This window comes from Neophocaena asiaeorientalis, unplaced genomic scaffold (assembly GCF_003031525.2).
Source record: "Neophocaena asiaeorientalis asiaeorientalis breed wild unplaced genomic scaffold, Neophocaena_asiaeorientalis_V1.1 scaffold395, whole genome shotgun sequence".
In the NCBI taxonomy this organism is placed as follows: Eukaryota; Metazoa; Chordata; class Mammalia; order Artiodactyla; family Phocoenidae; genus Neophocaena; species Neophocaena asiaeorientalis.
The window spans coordinates 366,171-387,986 of NW_020172274.1; the positions used below are offsets into that span (position 1 = coordinate 366,171).

Genomic DNA, 21,816 nt, shown 5'->3' on the forward strand with positions numbered 1-21,816 from the left:
TGGGATGAATTGGGAGATTGGGATTGACATGTATACATTAATATGTATAAAATAGATAAATAATAAGAACCTGCTGTATAAAAATAAATAAAATTAAAAAAGAAGAAAGTGACTCCGTATGGATGGGAATTAGCAAGGGCATAGATGGATTCCACAGAGTATTTCATTTAATTGATTTTATTGTAACTGGATCAGGTCTGAGAGGAGGGAAATGGAAATAGCCTTGTTATCAAGAATCAAACATTATAATGTTTCTAATTGAAATTAAGCTTTTCTTATAGGAGAATTATAAATATATGAGTATTACAAGAGCTGACTATATATTTTCAAGTTCATATTTTCTGCCAACAGATTTGATCTTTCACCATCATGTAATCCAGAAGAAAGGAAATCACTTGTCCCGTATCAGGCATAATGGGAAATTGCACAATCCCAAGAATATGGGGGCAAGGAGTGCTTCTCTTGGACCAACTGGCAGGTCAAAGCTGACCTACATCACCACTCCTATGAAAAAACGTGCTTCTCCATGACATGGAAATCAGACTTGATTTTAGACCACATAGTAGGGCTTTCCTCTTGATGTGAAACTAATAACAATAGCAGCAGTGGGTTTTTTTTTTTCTTTTTATTCTCAAACTGATTGTTAATTTAAAAAAAACACAGAGCAGTTAACAATACAACTTGAATCTTTAGTCTTCTTTCCAGCTCAAGCACTGAAATATGCCACTCCTTTCATAATATTCTGGCCATCACGTTCTCTCTTTTCTTTTTGGCTTCAGAGTCCTTTCCAAAAGGAAACATGCTGCCTGGCACTCTACATTACTCCTAATTTCCACGTGGAACAATGAGACAGATGAAGTGACATCTAAAAACACCAGGGATTATATTTTTAAAAACAAGACGATAATTTAGATCTTCTTGCTTTAATTCGTCTCTATATTACCACGAAGAAATATTTATCAAAGTTCAGGAGATTACTGATATGCAATAATGACCAATATCTACACATTAATGGAGCTATTCATAATAAACTCATCAGTGAAGTAACTGGAAAAGAAGTTTAAATATAGAGAGTGATTTTTCACTATTCTGTTTACACAGTACTGAAAAAACCATAACGTTCAAACACCCATAAAAGTGCAAAACTTTAAGTAACATTAAATAATAATTGGTAACTGAAATACTGCAACATCCTGAAGTATCTTCCGAATGACCAAAAAGAGATGAAATTTTGTTCAGCATAACTTCACTTGTTTTACACACAACTATATATTTTAAAAAACTGTAATCCATGTAAGATATACACAAAACCCTGAACTGACTAGATTGTTCAATGAATAATACTCCACACTGCTTTGTTATTATGGACAAATGAGCTTATAATTCAATGAAACCCACTTAAGAAGTTTTAATCTATAGAACGACACGGTCAAATTGTTTGGTCCTATGAGTTTTATTAACAGAAACCTCCCATTCCTTTATAAGATGTTTAATTCCTCTGAATATCACCTTTAAAAGGCCTGACTTGATTGTTGTCAAAATAAACCACAGGTCAAGTACAACCCTCCAGTCTCCAGCCTATAGCCTCTTCATGAGTTTCAGTTCCGTGTAAGCCACACAGTGACCTTCCCATGAGTTTTCCATTGGAGATTTCATAGTGTAACCTTAACGTTTTCCACAAAGTATCCCTCCCTTCTCTAGGCCTTGAGTAGAATGTCAAATTAATAATGGCATGTGGTGTTCCTTAGCATAACCTGCCAAAATGTGATAATTTCCTTGGAAGAAAAGCCATGGGCTGCAATCACGCGTCTGAGTTGACAGACATCCAAATGGATCCTATATAAAAAGAAAAGGTTGGTGTCTTCTGGAATATGAATGTCCACTTTTAATAAATTCAAACAGATCCCAACGTAAACATCTTCAAACTTGACGGGTTTTACGTGACTCATCATTTCATAGATTCTTGGCACCAAATCTCTGGACATTATATAACCCAACCCACTGCAGTAGGGAGGAAACACCTTGAAGGGATACTCCTGGTATGAAATATGGGTTTTTTGGTAAAATCCCCTATAAGAATAATTATCAATTAGAGGATAACCTGTGAAAAACTTCTCTGAGTGGTTTAAATTTAAGAGATACTTCACTAAATTGCCAGTATTGATGAAGACATCAGTGTCTGTCTTCATGATGTACCTGGCGTTGGGGCAAAACTCAGTTACCCACCTAAATGCCATAATCGTTTTCAAGGTCAGGTTATTGTACGTGTCTAAAAAATCTTGTCTTATTATGTCGCCATAAAGGAGGTGTTCATCCTCTAAGGATAATGCTAACATTTTGTCTTCCCTTTCAGCCTGCTGGCCTAATAAGAAAAATGTGAGAACCTCATATCCCCACCAAGACTTCTTTTCACCCCAAGTAACTCTAATGGCCTGTCTGGCTTTCACATCTGAGGGGTGTGAGGTCACCAGGATGACCAGAAATGGGTTTTGATGAGAGCAGTTTGAATGCTCTCGAAGTGTGAAGCGGAAGTCTTGCCTGTAAATGGGCTCATACTCATAGAAGTACATCCAGTTCACGCGTTCTATCACATTGTAGTGGGGAAGACTGAGGTACCACATCACCAGGAAGCTCAGGAGTGACAGCAGCAGGAGGCTCCATTTCAGGGATCTCAGCGACATCCTACCCGGAAGAGTGGTCAGGAGCGCTGGGGCCATTCACAGCAACTCAGGAGCACGCGAGCCTCGGGTTCTGGAAGATTTATCAAAGACCTGCTTAGCATGCCACCACCCAAAACACATTTTCAAATGATACCTGATCATCTACTTAAGGAAGAAGAGTTGGGAGAACAAAAGCTCCAAAGCAAAACCAAAAATCCTGACCTGAATCTACTTAACTTCATTTAACTAGAAGCAAATGGATACCAACAACCAAAAGTATATTTCAGCTTTTTACATCAAGACCAATGTTAAAAACATATCCCCAATTATTTGAGGAAAATTAATACTTCTTGTTTGACCTAACTGTTGAAATAATTCTTTACTTCTTTTTCATAATGGTAGAGAAGCAGTTTGCTTTATTTTTTACTGTAGATTTATCTTGTAACTCCCCCATTACTCATCTTTTTCTGTCCCTCTGGATATCTAGAATAAAATCATTAATGCAAAGAGATATTATCAGCAACATGTCCAAATAAACCAAGGGTCTTTCTCAGCTGTGTGATCTGATGTGAATTCTAGCAAATCCGGAGTAAGAAAAACCCAACAGCTACAATTATTCACAGTGACCTGCTTGATATGGGATGAGATAAAGGTGGAGATGCTTCCCCTGAAAGGTGAGGCCTCTAAACACAAGAAGGGTAACCATCTCTGGAGTTTTCAAATGCACAAGACTATGAAACAGCTTTTACCTGCCCAAAATACCACCCCAGCCCCCTTTCCACCTCACTAGCTGAACTCAATGCACAGTTTGGACAGCAAGTGCTTAAATTAAAGGCCTGCCCATAGTATGAGTTTTTGTGAGTTTCCCATTCTAATCTTACTCCCATCTAATCTAACTTCCCTGTTCAGAAATCCTGCACCAGATCAGAATCATGGGATGGAACCTCCTAGAACACTTGCTTCTACAGGGAACTTCTAGCTGAGACAAGAAAACTGAGCTAGGAGACACGGTGCATTCACGGTCGCAGCCTCAGCTCTGCTTTGGATCCCAAGGATAAGGTTGGTTTACAATTCGGGATCCCACAGGGCTTTCCTGGTGCCATGATCATGGGCCTCAGTCCAAAGACGTTCATATATACTAAGTGTTTACTAGAACTTCAACATCCACAGACTGCACCAGGCACTAAGGAGGCCAAAGGAAGAAGGAAATGGGAGGAGTGCAAATCCCAAGGCAACACGTAAACATGTCACAGCAATGTAGTACAGACTGTTTACGTCAAATGCTAAGGAACTTCAGAATGAGGGACAGATCAAGAACATGAAGGGCAGGTTGAGGAAGCTTCTGACCATGCCCTTTCACCCACAATCAACTGCGGGAGAGATCCTGGGAACCCAGAATTTGCTATGGAGGGCATACATTAATGTCACTATATGGAAAGGCTGGTCTACCAAGGGTTCTACCTTGGGGCAATCTTAGGTCTTTGGACATACAGTTCTTCTGCCTCTTAATACATATAAAAATGACAGGATCTCAAGACTCTTTGTCCTTTCCCTCTGGCCATATCTTACCTGCCCTGATTACTTCTTGCTACAATATCCTTTCCTACCTCTAATGTTTTTTATATTTTAAGTCACACAGTACAATGGAATGTTTCAGCAAACTCTCTAGTTCGGTTTCATGTATATGTGTCTTGCCTTTCCACTTATATTCTATGACCTTGTCGGAAAGAACATTTTTCTTTTGACAAGAGTCAAAGTACAAGACAGAGACCTACAGCAAGAGTGCAATGAACACTGACCTGTCTGATGTGCTATTTCTGTTTGTATAAACATAAAATGTAGGTCTATCCATCCCACCCCCATCCTCCTTTCTCCCCCTTACTAGCCTTACACAGCTAGCTCCCAGAAAAAGCTGAAACAAAATAGACCTAGAATGAGACTTATGGAAGGAATTAATATCTTCTTACACTTTCTCCTCATCTGGCTACTAGACACAGCACAATCCTAGGGAGCTCCATCTAATCTCAGCCATCGATGACCTGTACATTTATTACAACTGTTACCAAATGGCAGCTTTACGTCTCATTCTAACAAATTGGCACATTATAACACATTTCGGACAAATGGAAGGAAAGCATCTGAGTAAGGGGCTTCATGTATAACTGCACACAGGCAATGGAGGCCCAGCTACTCTTCAATAACGGGAAGAACTCAAAAACAGCAAATCTTACTATAAAAGTTATCCTATATGCATTCTACAAGCCACAGTTCATAAATGTGAAATTGTGTCTGTAGTTATGATGTCTACTGCTTATGGGCCTACGAAGAAAATAAAGTAGCAGCAAAAAGAACAGGAGCTATCTATTCCAAAAGTGGGGGAAGGTCTTTCAAGGACTGGCTGGAACAGACTTCAGGTTACCCACAACACAGGTGGCTCCAAAGGCAGAGACCAGAGCCCACGCCTAGTTCTGTCCTTTGCCAACCAGGGAGAGCTATGGGTATGTTATTGACTTCTGGAAGCCTCAGTTTCCTCATCTCTACAGAATGAAGATGTTAACACAGTGTGAATTAACAGATGGCCTGTGTTCTACCCTTTGCGGCTATTCCATCCTGTTTATGTTCACTAAATTGATTTTTATTGTCAAAAGGGATTATCCTAAAGAAATAATCTTGATGGATTCTTCTTACTTGATGAATGTTTCAAAGCGTCAAAAGATTTTATTTCTTACCTTCTTGATTTATTTCTTCTGAGTGAAAGACCTTCAATTTCATCGACTGAACATTCAGTAGCAAGTAGTCAAAAATAGTGCTTGAAATTTCTGTAAGATACGTAAGAAACTTAACAGCATCTACTTATGGGTCAGGGAATTAGACGTCAAAGAGGGGAACGGAACCCCTTCCCCATTCCAATTTCTTTCTGAACATATGCTGAAATAAAACGTTAAAAAAAGCCCACGAATCCACAGAATTCAGAGAGTTCATGGGTTCATCAGGGAAGAAGAGCACTTGGTATTCAAGACGTAAAACCTCTAAGTCCTCACGTCAGATGGTGTCTTACGACATCCTACCACAGTTCCACTTCCCTGGATAAAGAACTCAGGGTCACTAAAAAGAAGTGAAACACGAAACTTCTAAGAGACACTCTGCTGGTATCCTGTCTTTAATTCTCTGTTCCACACACATACACAGAAGGTAACCCTGACATGAGACTGTCAACTACCACCTCCCAATCCACTCCCTCCCCTTTGAACCTCTATCTCTACTTACAAATACCCAAGACACATTAGTAAACTGAAAACTATGAAGCACATCTCAATTCCTGCCATGCTTTAGGATGCTCATATATTGATTTTCATCAGTCAAATTTAAAAACCAGAACAGGATGTGACAAACAGGAAGGCACTGATATGTATCACTCCTTATACCAAAAACACTCCAAATGGATTAAAGATTCAAATGGGAGAAAAATAAACTGCTAGGAGCACAGACACACAAAATATACAAATGAACATTTAACAATTTTGAAGTGGGGAAGAACTTTTAGTTATCCCATCTAAGGAAACAACCCAGAACTCATAAAGGAAATTTTGATCAAATAAAAATTTCATAAAGTTCTTGAACAAGGTTGAAAAGCAAAAAAACAACGCGACAAAAAGCACAAACAAGGTTAAAAGATTTTTAAAAAAAACAGGGAAAAAATAAGATATTTATAATAATTTATAAGCCAAATAAGAGTTCATACAGCTTAATAAGAAATGGATGAATGCAAAAAGAGAATAAACAGCCAAAGGGGAAGTTCTCAAAAGAATTACAAATGAACGATAAAACAAGAAAAGATATTCAAACTCACAAGTAAGCAGAGATATTGACAAAAATCTCAAACTGGAAAATTAAGGGGGAAAAATGACAATACTTAGTTTGTGTGAGGAAAAGAGGCATTCTTGTGCAGTTTTTGGAGAGATTTATTAAACATGTATCAAAGACTTGAATGCCTTCAAGCACACTCTTTGACCAATATCACTGCTAGCAATTTATCTTAAAGAAATAATCAGGCAACTGTGCATAATTTATAATATAAAAAATTATTTTAAAGTCTCCCAATAGGGAATTGGTTAAACAAAATTATGATACATCCATACAACGGTATACATTTATTCATTATATGCAATGATACTTAGCTATATTCTCTTGATATATTACTTAGTGAAAAATGCAGTAGCAAAATTGCATATGTAGTATGATTCCTTTTGAAAGATGAAAAGACAAGTCTCCAGAATCCACACAGCCACACATGCAGAGCAAGATGTCTGGAAGGATGTGTCCCAATATGTCAATGGTTTCAACTCTATGGACTTCCTGGAAGATTTCTTTCTCTCTTTCTTTTATCATTTGGATTTTCCACACTATTTGTGTACTGTCTTTGTAAATAGATAAAAACAAAGTAAAAAAATTGGACTTCATGCTTGCGTATCTCAAAGTTCCAATGAATGGGAGTAACCCTAAGCTAGCAGTTAGGATCCCGAGTTTCACCTTATCTCATCTCTTCTCCCAACGTGTGAGCATGTACAATTCATGATATTTCTAGTAGGTATTATTCTCTTTTGTCTCAGTAAATATTAACTAAGTACAGTAAGCAATGATTTTTAAAATCCATTCAAAACACTGTAATTCTAATATAACTCTAATAGGATGTATATTAGCTAATAATAATAGCATTACGTACACACACAAAACCGTTTATAAAGTATTTCAACAAATTTTATTAGTTCCCCCCAATAACCCTATATTGTGGGCCAACTGGTTTTACTGTACATATTTTACAGGTGAATTTTAGAGTTCAAGTAAAATGAAGGTGAAATAAAAACACTGTGAAATGGACTAGGACTTATAAAGTGCACAAACTCTAGCTAAAAGGAGTACCAAGGGAATGTATTTTAGTATGAAGAAAAATGAACTCAGGAGGAAGGAACGGAATTCAAGAAACAAAAGTAAGTAAAGAGATTATTGAAAGATAATGAAAACTAATAAATATACATAGTAAAAGAGAGAGAGAGAGAGAGAGAGAGAGCGAAGAACAAAAACAGTGTTTTTTGGTGTGGTTAAAAAAGTGAAACCAAAATACTATATAAAAGTGATGTGGTTGCTTTAAAAAGAGTTTCATTTAATAATGTGTAGTAACCTTTAGCGTGACGACCCTGAAAGAACAGATACTGAACATATACATTCCACACAGATTAAGAAATAAAAGAAACAAAGCAAGCTATCGACTCAACAGAGGGCAGGAAAAAAGGAAAAAAGCAGAGAAAATGCATGGCAAATGGAAAACCACAGAAGGAGGTGGCAAAAGTAAATTTAAATGCATCCGATATCAGAGTAAATATAAACGTAAACTCACCTACTGAAAAACAGACTCTCAGATTGGCTTAAAACTCTGCCATATACTACTTATAAGATACATGCCTAAAAGAAAACAACACAGAAAGTTTAAAAATTAGGAAATTTTTTAAAAATCAGGAAAATGCCAATCAGAAATCTGCTGTAGTGATTTATTAACATCATGTATTTAAATGAACAGCATTTAAAAGGGACAAGGAGATTTTGTTACTAATAAAAGGAACCAACATATACATTCCACACAGATCAAGATAATTTAACAATCGTGAAGCTATAGAAACATAGAAACATAGTCTCAAAATACATAAAGCCAACTCTGAAAAGTGTGAGTACAAATGGGAAAATCTATAATCCTAACAGGAGATTTTTAACAAATCTCTCTAAATAACTAAATACATCAAGCAGAAAAAAATAAGGATGGAAGTGTTTCAAATAAAATTATTATTAATAGTCTTGATTTAGTACCCTTCATTCAATTAAAAAGAACAGGAATATTCTTTTCAAGACCACACGAAACATTTACTAAAAAACTGATCATGGGCTTCCCTGGTGGCGCAGTGGTTAAGAATCCACCTGCCAATGCAGGGGACACGGGTTTGATCCTTGGTCTGGGAAGATCCCACATGCCGCAGGGTAACTAAGCCCATGCACCACAACTGCTGAGCCTGCATGCCACAACTACCCAAGCCCGCATGCTCTGGGGCCTGCATGCCATAACTACTGAGCCTGCATGCTGCAACTACTGAAGCCCGCATGCCTAGAGCTCATGCTCCTCAACAAGAGAAGCCACCGCTCGCTGCAACTAGAGAAAGCCCGTGTGCAGCAACAAAGACCCAGTGAGCCAAAAAAAACCAAATATATAAAAATAAATAAAATGATTATACTAAAAAGAAAACTGATCATATTAGGTTACATAAGCTGTCTCCAAAATTCAAAACTTAATTTAACACAGGCCCCATTATCTGATCACAGTATTATTTCAGCTTAACTACCAAAACATATCTTGAAAAACACATAAACAAACAGACAAAAAATCCTGTCAGGAAACTCAAAACCCTTACACACTCAACTTTTGTTTAATCCATAAACTTAAAGAGAACACCACAGTGGTAATCATAAAATACATGCAACTGAATACCAGCAATGTATAACATTTCAATGAGGAAGATATTATACCAGTCCCTTACTTGAAAATTACTGGGGGAGAAGACAAGTCAAATTTTTTCTCTTGTTGTTTTGTTTTAAAGAGTGATTTGTAGTTCAGGGAAGACAAATAGCTCCAAGTGAAAAGGAGAAGCTCTTCTTTATAGAAAACTGCCAATTATGAATGTAGATAGGATGACAGAATAAGAAAACTATCATGTTGCAACCTTTCATGAAATTACTGATTCAGGCAATGATTACCAATCAGTGTTTTAATCATCAAATGAAAGATTGATGGGGGATTAGACGTTGTATGGTACCAAAGTGACACCAGAAAGATTACTTTTTACTTGTAAGGACTGAAAAAAATATAAAATTCACAGTGAAGGAATGCTGCCACTCTCATCCAATCATCAATCTCAGCATAAATAATGGAACAAACACATATTATGTGTCTCCAAATGAGATACAACGTGAAGTGTACATCCTAGCCAAAATGTTTAACTGGAATGTAATCACATTTTATACAAAATACAGAGAACAGAAGAACAAGCTAAGAACTCCACAGAGAAACACTCCAACAAACCCAGGAGGTGGGGTGTTCTATGGGACAACTAGCATGGTGTTTACAGCTAGTCAATCCCGTAAAACAAGGGATGCCTCAATATTAAAAGAGATTAAGAGACATACACAATTGCAGTGTATGATCCCAGACTGGATCCTGGAGAAACTGAAGACAATGTTGATATTAGGTGATGTGAAAAGGATTATTTATTTTGTTAGGTGTGATGATGTTAACTGAAAATGTTCCTGGGTAAATAAATGTGCTATATCCATACAATGGAATACTATTCAGCTGTAGAAAGAAACAAAGTACTGATACTTTGTTTGGCTATAACATTTTATTTAAGAATTCAGAACATGGGGATGGCTTCACTGGGGAATTTACCAAACATACAAAAAAGAACTTATACCAGTCGTTCTCAAACTCTTCCAAAAGACTGAAGAGGAGGAAACACTCCCAAAGTCATTCTATGAAGCCACTATCACCCTGATACCAAAATCAGACAAAGCACCAAAAAAGAAAATTACAGGCCAATATCTTTTTTTTTTTTTTTTTTTTTTTTTTTTTTTTGCGGTACGCGGGCCTCTCACTGTTGTGGCCTCTCCCGCCGCGGAGCACAGGCTCCGGACGCGCAGGCTCAGCGGCCACGGCTCAGGGGCCCAGCCACTCTGGGGCACGTGGGATCTTCCCGGACCACGGCACGAACCCGTGTCCCCTGCATTGGCAGGCGGACCCTCAACCACTGTGCCACCAGGGAAGCCCCAGGCCAATATCTTTAATGAATATAGATGCAAAAATTCTCAACAAAATACTAGCAAACCAAATTCAAGAACACAAAAAAAAGATCATACAACATGATCAAGTTGGATTCATTCATCCCAGGGTCACAAGGATGGTTCAACGTATGCAAATCAATCAATGTGACACACCACATTCACGAAAGAAAAGACAAAACCACATGATCATTTCAACAGATGCAGGAAAAGCGTCTGATAAAATTCAACATACATTCATGTTAATAACTCTTATCAAAGTGAGTATAGAGGGAACATATCTCAACATAATAAAAGCTATTTTTGACAAACCCACAGCCAACATAATACTTGGTAAAAAGCTTAAAACCTTCTCACTAAAATCTGGAAGAAGACAAGGATGCGCACTCTCACCACTTCTATTCAATGTAGTATTGGAACTCCTAGCCACAGCAATCAGAGAAGAAAAAGAAATAAAAGGTATCCAAGTTGGAAAGGAAGATGTAAAAATTGTCATTATATGTAGATGACATGATACCATATATAAAAAACTCCACACAAAAACTACTAGAACTGATAAACAAACTCAGTACGTTAGCAGGATACAAAATCACTGTACAGAAATCTGTTGCATTTCTTTACACTAACAATGAAATGTAGAAAGGGAAAGTTTTTTAAAAATCCCTTATAAAACTGCATCAAAAAAGAAAAACACTTAGGAATAAACCTCACCAAGGAGGAGAAAGACTTATATATTGAGAACTATAAGACATTGATAAAGGAAACTGAAGCTGATTCAAAGAAATGGAAAGATATACCATGCTATTGGATTAGAAGAATTAATATTGTTAAAATGGCCATACTACCCAAAACCATCTACAGATTTAATGTGATCCCTATCAAATTACACATGACATTTTTCACAGAACCAGAACAAATAATCCTAAAATTTATATGGAATCACAAAAGACCCAGAATTACCAAAGCAATCCTGAGAAAAAAGATCAAAGCTGGAGGCATAACTCTCCCAGACTTCAGACAATACTACAAAGCTACAGTAATCAAAACAACCAAAACCATCTACAGATTTAATGTGATCCCTATCAAATTACACATGACATTTTTCACAGAACCAGAACAAATAATCCTAAAATTTATATGGAATCACAAAAGACCCAGAATTACCAAAGCAATCCTGAGAAAAAAGATCAAAGCTGGAGGCATAACTCTCCCAGACTTCAGACAATACTACAAAGCTACAGTAATCAAAACAGCATGGGCTTCCCTGGTGGCGCAGTGGTTGAGAGTCCGCCTGCTGATGCAGGGGACACGGGTTCGTGCCCCAGTCCGGGAAGATCCCACATGCCGCGGAGCGGCTGGGCCCGCGAGCCATGGCCGCTGAGCCTGCGCGTCCGGAGCCTGTGCTCCACAACGGGAGAGGCCACAACAGTGAGAGGCCTGCGTACCGCAAAAAAAACAAAACAAAACAAAAAAACAGCATGGTACTGGCACAAAAACAGACAGATGGATCAATGGAACAGAACAGAAAGCCCAAAAATAAACCTATACACCTATAGTCAATTAATCTTTGAAAGGAGACAAGAATATACAATGGAGAAAAGACAGTCTCTTCAGCAAATGGTGTTGGGAGAGCTGGACAGCCGCATGTAAACCAATGAAGTTAGAACACTCCCTCACACCATACACAAAAATAAACTCAAAATGGCTTAAAGACTTTATATATAAGATTTGACACCATAAAACTCCTAAAAGAGAACATAGGCAAAACACTCTCTGACATAAATTGTAGCAATGTTTTCTTAGGTCAGTCTCCCAAGGCAATAGAAATACAAGCAAAAATAAGCAAATGAGATATAATTAAACTTACAGGCTTTTGCAAAGCAAAAGAAACTATAAACAAAACAAAAAGACAAATTACAGACTGGGAAAAATATCTGAAAACGATGTAACTGACAAAGGCTTAATTTCCAAAATATACAAAAAGCTCATACAACTCAGTTACAAAAAAACAAACAACCCAATTAAAAAAATGGGCAGAAGACCTAAACAGACATTTCTCCAAAGAAAACAAATAGCTGGCCAATAGGCACATGAAAGGATGCTCAACTTCACTAATTATTAGAGAACTACAAATCAAGACTACAATGAGGTATCACCTCACACTGGTCAGAGTGGTCATTATCAAAAAGTCTACAAATAATAAATGCTGGAGAGGGAGTGGAGAAAAGGGAACCCTTCTACACTGTTGGTGAGAATGCAAACTGTTGCAGCCACTATGGAAAGCAGTATGGAAGTTCCTTAAAAAACTAAAACTAGAGTTACCATATGATACAGCAAACCCGCTCCTCATCATATATCCTGAAAAAAACTCTAGTTTGAAAAGATACATGCACCCCAATGTTCACAGCAGCACTATTTACAATAGCCAAGATGTGGAAGCAACCCTAAATTTCCATTGACAGATGAATGGATAAAGAAAATGTGGAATACAATGGAATGCTACTCAGCCACAGAAAAGAGTGAAATAATGCCATTTGCAGCAACATGGATGGACCTAGAGATTATCACATTAAATGAAGTCAGAAAGAGAAAAACAAGTATCATATGGCATCATCTATATGTGGAATCTAAAATATGATACGAATGAACTTATTTACAAAACAGAAACAGACTCACCAACACAGAAAACAAACTTATGGTTACCAAAGGGGAAGGGGGATGTGGGATAAATTAGGAGTCTGGGATTAGCAGATACAAACTACAATATATAAAGTAAATAAACAAGTTCCTACTGTATAGCACAAGGAACTATATCCAATATCCTGTAATAAACCATAATGAAAAAGAATATTTATGTGTGTGTGTATATATATATTTATACACACACACACACACACACACACATATATATAAATGAATCACTTTGCTGTACACCAGAAACTAACACAACATTGTAAATTAACTACACTTCAAGAAAAAAAAAAAAGAATTCAGAAAATGGGTGAACCTAAAAAACATTATGCTAAGTAAATGAAACCCAACACAAAAGACCATATTATCATATGAAATGCCCCTATAGGCAGTAGGTTAGTGGTTACCTTGGGGTGGGTCCGTGACTGACTACAAATGGACATAAAGGATCTTTTTAGGGTAATGGAAATATTTTAAAATTTGACTGTGGTAATGGTTGCAGAACCCTGTAAATGTAGTAAAAATCATTCAGTTGTATAATTAAAATGAAATAATTATATGGTATGTAAGTCATACCTCAATAAAGCTGTTAAAAATTTTTTTAATTTAAAAAATATTTTCCTATTTTTAAGAGTCATACATTGATATACTTATGAGTAGAATGTCACAATATCTATACCTAATTTAAAATATTTCAGTAATAAAAACTAAAGAGAGTTAAGAAAAGAAAAAAATTCCCTCTCTCATGTATTTCTGGTAGAGTAAAAAGTGGTAACACCTCTATGGAGGGCAGTTTGGAAATACATACTTATACAAATTACAAATACTTTTATTATTTTATCAGTAATTTTGTTCCTGAAGTTTATTTCAGATACAGGTGCATATGTCCAAAATGATGCATGTATATAAGGTTATTGGCTGCAAAATTGTTTGTAACAGTAAATAATTAAAAATAAGCCAAGGGATCACAATGAGAGATTTCATACATAAACCATGATACATCCACCCAATAGAAAACTTTACAGCAGTTAAAAAAAAAAAAGAATAAGGATGTTCTCTAAGTACTGACATGGAAAGATTTCTAGAATACATCAAGTGAAGAAGTAAGATATAGAACAATGTTTATAATATGTTAACTTTTGTGTTAGAAAGGAATACAAAATAAAACCAATATTTGTATGTACATATGAAAAACAGTGGAAAGACACATAGTAGACAGAGAGGAATGCAGTGGATAAGAAAGAAAGGTGAGAGCACTCCTTTTTATACTACTTTGTTATACTACTTGGCATCACTTTGTTATATTACTTAGTAATGTCACTTTGTTATATTACATTGTTACCTATATATATTTTAAGTATTATTTTGACTCTTATACTTGAATACATTAAAATTCAAAACAATGAAAACAAAAATTTTCCCTCCTCATTTAAAAAAGTGCTACATATGAAAATGCACTGGGTATTACTAAAACAATCCTTACAGAAAATTAACTTTTAAAAATAATGTACTTTTTTAGGACTTCCCTGGTGGCACAGGGGTTAACAATCCACTTCCCAATGCAGGAGACACGGGTTCAATCCCTGGTCCAGGAAGATCCCACATGCTGCAGAGCAACTAAGCCCGTGCACCACAACTACTGAGCCTGTGCTCTAGAGCCCGCAAGCCACAACTACTGAGCCTGAGCGCCACAACTACTGAAGCCCACATGCCTAGAGCCCATGCTCCGCAACAAGAGAAGCCACCACAATGAGAAGCATGCACATCGCAACAAAGAGTAGCCCCTACTTGCTGCAACTAGAGAAAGCCCGTGCACAGCAACAAAGACCCAATGCAGCCAAAAATAAATAAATTTATAAAAAAAGAAAACATAAAAATAATGTACCTTTTTAAAAAAGTAGAATTACTTTATATATTTTTTGTATCCATGTGATTTTTTTTTACTGGCTTATAATTTACATACAGTAAAATTCATCCTTTTTGTTGTACTGTTCTGTAAGTTTTGACGCTTATGTAACCACCAGCACAATCAAGATATTAAACAGTTCCACCACAACAAACATTCTACCGGTGTCCCTTTGTAATCAATCCTTCCCCCAACATGCAGGCAACCACTGATGTTTTTCATCCCTATATTTTTGCCTTTACCAGAATGTCACATAAATGAAATGATATGTTATGCAGACTTTTTAGTCTGCCTTCTTTCAACAGCATTAACAGATAACATATTTTAAAAAACAGACTGAAAATAAATGATCTGAGTATAAGAAATTTTTAAAATTCCTATGTTATTACTAAGAAAATAAAAGGAATAATAAAGATAAAACAGAAAATAATGAAAAACAAAAAACCAATACAGATGATTATTAAAAAAAGCAAACATTAGGAATAGAAAGGAAGTTCCTTAACCTACTGAAGAAACCATAGCAAACTTAATGATGAAACTTCAGAAGTATTTCCATTAAAGTCAGGAAAAAGACAAGGATGCCCACTATCACCTCTACTATTCAGTGTTTTTCTAGTGAGCCTTACTATCCCCTAAACAAGAAGAGGAAATAAGATATAAAAATTGTCAAGGAAGAGAAAAAACTGCCCTTATTTTCATATTATATAATCATCTACATAGAAAACTCAAGGGGAAAAAGATGACATAAAAGAACTAACAGGTTTTCTTTTGGTTTTTTTTTCAGTACGCGGGCCTCTCACTGTGTGGCCTCTCCCGTTGCGGAGCACAGGCTCCGGACGTGCAGGCTCAGCGGCCATGGCTCACGGGCCCAGCCACTCCACGGCATGTGGGATCTTCCCGGACTGGGGCACGAACCCGTGTCCCCTGCATCGGCAGGCAGACTCTCAACCACTGCACCACCAGGGAAGCCTGAACTAACAGGTTTACCAAGATGCTGGATATGAGCTTACATACAAATCAGAAACATTAAAACAATAAATAAAATAAAAATCTAACACGAAAAACACAATAGCAACAAAAACTACAGTGTCAAATAAAGGTAACAAAAGATGTGCCAAACGCTGATGTAGAAAACTAAAAAACTTTTCTGAAGAGTATAAAAAAGATGTGAATAAACAAGAGAGATACATGTTTGGGGATAAGAAAACTCCAATGTAAGATTCCACTTCCCCACACTGATCAATAAATTCATAGGATTATGAAAGGAACTTAATGATCTAAGAATAACCAACAAAATTTTGAGAACAAAGAATGAAGCTGGCGTTCGGGTGGATTTGGTGTTATCAAATATTTTGCAGAGCTCAGTAATTAAATCAGAGGAATAGAACAATGTATTAAACAGCTGGGTAACAAGACCAGAAATAGACCCACCCATCCATAGGGACTTGAAAAATGGCAGAGGTGGCTCTTCAAACCAATGGGGAAAGGATTCAATAAACTGTTTTGGAATAAAAGTGGAAAAAATAAAATTATATTCATATTTCCAAAATAAAATACCGAGTCGATAAAAGAATTAAATGTAAAAAAAGCAAAACTAATACCACGATAAGAAATACAGAATAGATTTGTGACCTTAGCATGGGGAAAGTCTTTGTAAACAAGTCACAAAAAGCATATCCCATAAAAGAAAGGCAAAACAGATTGGGTCACAACAAAATATAAAACTACTTATAAGACAAGACACCATAAACACAGTTAAAGGATGAGCCACATGGGACTTCTGTGGTGGTCCAGTGGTTAAGAATCCATGCTTCCACTGCAGGGGGCGTGGGTATGATCCCTGCTCAGGGAACTAAGATCCTGCATGTCACGTGGTGCCACCAAAAATAATAAAATAAAATATTAAAAAAAAATAGATGAGCCACAGGCTCAGAGAAGATATTTACAACAAGTAAAAACAAAGGACTGGTATACAGAATCTCTTCTGGATATATACTCGTTATATAATATATATTTGTAATAATCTGCTGTCATTATTTTCTGTTTATATGAAGTTTATATAAAACTTACAAATCAAAAGGAAAATGAGTGACATGAACAAGAAGCTCACAGAAAAGGAAATAAAGAGTGGCCAACGGACATGAAAAGAGGGTTGATCTCAATAGTAATCAGGGAAATGCAAATTAAAGTCAGATACAAAATTTTTAAACCATCAAAAAATCTCAAAGTCTAATATTAATCAGGTACTGGAGTAAATGCTATTTGTCACACACTGTGAAGCACAAACTGTTGCAGCCCCTCTGGTAAGCAACAGGGCTGCATCTAGCAAAACTGAAAACCAGTCACTCCTCTTCTGGGAACACACCCTAGAAAAACTCTCATACGTGTACACATGTGGAGACATGTACAAGCGTGCTCATTAGGGGGACTACGAAAGTGGAAAATTCGAGGTAACCTAATTGTCTATCCATAAGATAACAGATAAATAAAAGCTGGTCTGTCTTCCAGTGGAATCCTACAAGATGGTTACTGGATTTGTACATAGTGTATCAATTTGAAAATAAAAAGTTGAGTAAAAAAATACAAGTTGAATGATTACACATATATAAAATACACCATTTAGATAAACAGTTTTAAACCACACACAAGAAACGGTAAGCTTTCAGAAGCAGCTATAAAACTATTTTTTAAAGGGACTGCAGGAACACCTTCCACCCTAAGCAGTGTGGGTGTCACTGTGAAAGAATGAAGGGGGTGTGTGGGGAAAACGGGAAAAAATAGATTAGACACAAATACTCTAAAATATTAGCAGTTGTTAATTCAGGGTGACAGAAAAATAGGCCTTCTCTTATATTTATCGCTTTCTTTGTAATTTAGATTTATCAAAACAGGAAAAGAAGCATAATAAAAATGCAGCTAGATGGCTCACCCTCAATCTTGTCTGCAGCACTTAATGGCTGTGTGACCTTGGAGAAGTTAACTTCTCAAAAGTGTCTCCTTCCAGATATAAATCATCAATACCAATTTACTTACTGTGAGGTTTATGTGGAGAACATGAATTAACCAGTCAGCACTAGGGCACTCTGTAGTTTCTGAAGTTAAACGACATTCAGCCACGCAGATAAATGCACACACTATGAGGGCACAGAAATCAAGCTGGCCTAGCCTGAGATCTGGGATTGGCTCATTCCCTGACAGTGGGACCACAGGACTTCTTAGGAAGGCTGAAGTCTGACACTGTTCTAAAGCCCATGTCCCAGGGGAGGGACAGAAAGAAAAACCAAAAACATCAATGCACAGAAAAATATAAAAAGGCCCAATATGGACACTGTTATTTTATTACTGACTTCTTAAATAATAATGTCATATAGCACCGTCAACAAATAAATTATATTTATAATTTAAAAATAATTTCCATTTTATAAAAAATAAACTTGTGATTGTATTAACTGCACACGCATTCACCAACTAGATCCTAAATAATTTACATTAAGCAAACCATCTTCTCTGTCTTACAAGTTTAGCACAACACTGGGTGCACAGCAGGCCACCAGTAATTATTGTTGATTTGGTGGCTGATCAACAACAGCCGAAGAAACATCTCAAATAATAGAAAAGCCCAGAAAACCTACAGAGACAAAACAGTTGTCAGCTTCCAGATTTATTAAGCGTGCAAATGCTTTAACCATCAAATGAAACCACTGTCCTCAGAGAAGGAACCAACATCTCAGTTATTAGGCACAGAACTTTATGGCAGCCAAAGATGGCTGCATTTGTGTCTTATCTACAGGTGTTACAGAGCCTCAAAAGGGCTGTGGACCAAAAAACTGGAAATCATTCAAACTATTATTTTTTAATGGAGGGCTTTTCAGAGTTTTTAATGTTAATGTACATTCTCTGAGAAGAGGATATATTATGCAATGTTTCTCAAACTTAACTGAACAAAGAACCTATTTTAAGTTTCAGAGCCTCTGGCAGGACTAGAATTCTGCACTTTGGGAAACGCTATCCTAGAATATCTTTGTATTCACTGAATCACAAAACTAATTTTGATGATTTAGTAAATAAATATTTAAGTAGTAGTTTGAAGTAAAAAAGGAAACCCAAAAAACTAAACAAACTGGTTTAACTACTTTGGAAAATTTTTTAGTGTTATTCACTGAGATATAACATACATGTACCCAATGACACGGCTACTACACTCTCAGGCAGAACACTCAACAACGTGTATGTCCATAAGGACACCAAAAAATGTTCACTAAAGTTTTTAATAGCACACTATTCATGAGAGCCCCAACCTGGAAACAACCCACAGTGGAAGAAAGAAATTTAGAGAACAGCACATTATACAAAATGAAAACGAACAAACTACATCCTCACATGACATCATGGAGAATCTCTCAACCATAAGGTTGAGCTAAAGAAGCCAGGTACATAAAGAACAGACACTATAATGCGATTTATACAAAGTTGAAAAGCAGGCAGAAGTAATCTAAAGCATTAGAATTCAGGACACTGGTAACTTCTGGGGAGAAGGAGGAAATATAATTGGGAGAGACTGGAGGGGACCTTCTGGGGTGTTGGCCATGTGCTGTTTCTGTACCTAGATGGTAGCTACAGGCATGTTCACTCTGATAATTTATCTTCTAACTTGCACGCTTTTCTTTCTGCATGCCATACTTCAACAGAAATGTAAAAAGAGCTTGGCAGTCCAATCAATTATCTGTTTATTCAGATACTATGTGCAATCAGTGCAGGCAGGTGTCCACACGATGTGCTGGCCCTGGATGCCCCAGCTGTGGGAAGAGCACCAGGTACTAAGCCATGTCATCTTCAAGAGAGCCCACGAATTAAGGAGCTTTAAAGACCTTTACTGTTCACATTTCACAGGTGAAGAAACTAAGGCTTAGAAAGAGTCAGTAACGTGCCCAAAGTTACAGGCTGTAAGTGGTAGAGACAAAAATCAAACAGGACTCCAAAACTCATGTTCTTGGCCACTGCCCTTCCTATCCTGGGGAGTCTGCTGCAGCCCTCTTGACCAGAGCTGCTCTGAGTGGGTTTTAACTTCTTGCAACCATTGAACCTTGAGACAAACAGTAGAGCAGCATCACAGCCTTACCATCTTTACACTCAAGACTCACATTCTCAAAATCTGAAATAGTTACTAACAACAGTAATGAATAGTAACTAATAATCCATGCAGGTGTGGACCTTTTATTTTGCATCGAAAACACACCGGGCACAAGAAAATAAACTGGGGAGTGGGCAGAGGGATCAGCTCAAATGCAAGGGCTCTAGAGAAATGGAAAAGAGAGTTCAGTTACAGCAATGGTACAATTATTTAAGCAAAAATAACCTGATATTCTTTCCTGGGGTGCAAAAATGTTGGTTATTTTCTACAGAGTGAAAGTAAATTTAATTATTTAAAAAATATATAAAATGTTTCTAATTGCAAATGTAATACATGTTCATCAGAGAACGGTGAATGCAAAAACAAAGCACAAAGACAATAAAAGCTGAAAGATAATGTTAACATTTTGTTTTTTTTGGCTGCACCATGCAGCATGCGGTATCTTAGTTCCCAGACCAGGGATCAAATCCGTGCCTCAATGTTTTTCCTTTTTATGGCTGAGTAATATTCCATTGTATATATGTACCACATCTTCTTTATCCATTCCTCTGTTGATGGACATTTAGGTTGTTTCCATGTCCTGGCTATTGTAAATAGTGCTGCAATGAACACTGAGGTGCATGTGTCTTTTTGAATTATGGTTTTCTCTGGGTATATGCCCAGTAGTGGGACTGCTGGGTCACATGGCAGTTCCATTTTTAGTTTTTTAAGGAACCTCCATACTGTTCTCCATAGCAGCTGTCTCAATTTACATTCCCACCAACAGTGTAGGAGGGTTCCCTTTTCTCCACACCCTAATGACTGTCATACAGAGTGAAGTCAGAAAGAGAAAAACAAATATCGTACATTAACCCATATACGTGGAAACTGAAAAAATTGGTATAGATGATCTTATTTACAAAGCAGAAATAGAGCCACAGACGTAGAGAACAAATGTATGGATGCCAAGGGGGAAAAAAGGGGGTGGGATGAATTGGGAGATTGGGATTGACATATACACACTATTGATGCTATGTATAAAATAGATAACTAATGAGAACCTACTGTATAGCATAGGGAACTCTACTCAGTGCTCTGTGGTAACCTAAATGGGAAGGAAATCCAAAAAAGAGGGAATATATGAAATCCAAAAAAGAGGAGATATATGTATACATATAGCTGATTCACTTTGCTGTACAGTATAAACTAACACAACATTGTAAAGCAACTATATTCCAATAAATATTAAAAAAAAAACAAAACATAAGGAACTCTTACAACCCAACAGCAAAAAAAAAAAGATCCAATTAAAACATGGGCAGGGCTTCCCTGGTGGCGCAGTGGTTGAGAGTCCGCCTGCCGATGCAGGGGACACGGGTTCGTGCCCCGGTCCGGGAGGATCCCACATGCCGCGGAGCAGCTGGGCCCGTGAGCCATGGCCGCTGAGCCTGCGCGTCCGGAGCCTGTGCTCCACAACGGGAGAGGCCACAGCAGTGAGAGGTCCACGTACCACAAAAAAAAAAAAAAAAAAAAAAAAACCTGGGCAAAAAACTTAAAAAAACATTTTTTCAAAA

The 21,816-nt window shown here is 37.0% G+C and overlaps 1 protein-coding gene across 3 annotated transcripts in view; it reads right to left on the minus strand.

The window, feature by feature from the left end:
• Positions 1 to 919: 919 nt before the first annotated feature.
• The window catches only part of B3GALNT1 (beta-1,3-N-acetylgalactosaminyltransferase 1 (Globoside blood group)), a 31,942-nt gene continuing 11,045 nt past the window's right edge, over positions 920 to 21,816 (minus strand). For 2 of the 3 annotated variants that reach the window (XM_024763588.1, XM_024763577.1), the window contains exons 4-6: positions 8,056 to 8,120; positions 5,390 to 5,479; positions 920 to 2,751 (exon numbers count right to left, since the gene is read on the minus strand). In XM_024763588.1, coding sequence (XP_024619356.1) covers positions 1,722 to 2,717 — 996 coding nt within the window. In that variant the 5' untranslated portion in view covers positions 2,718 to 2,751; positions 5,390 to 5,479; positions 8,056 to 8,120 and the 3' untranslated portion in view covers positions 920 to 1,721. The remainder of the gene's footprint in view (positions 2,752 to 5,389; positions 5,480 to 8,055; positions 8,121 to 21,816) is intronic. The other variant, XM_024763572.1, reaches the window with a different exon arrangement.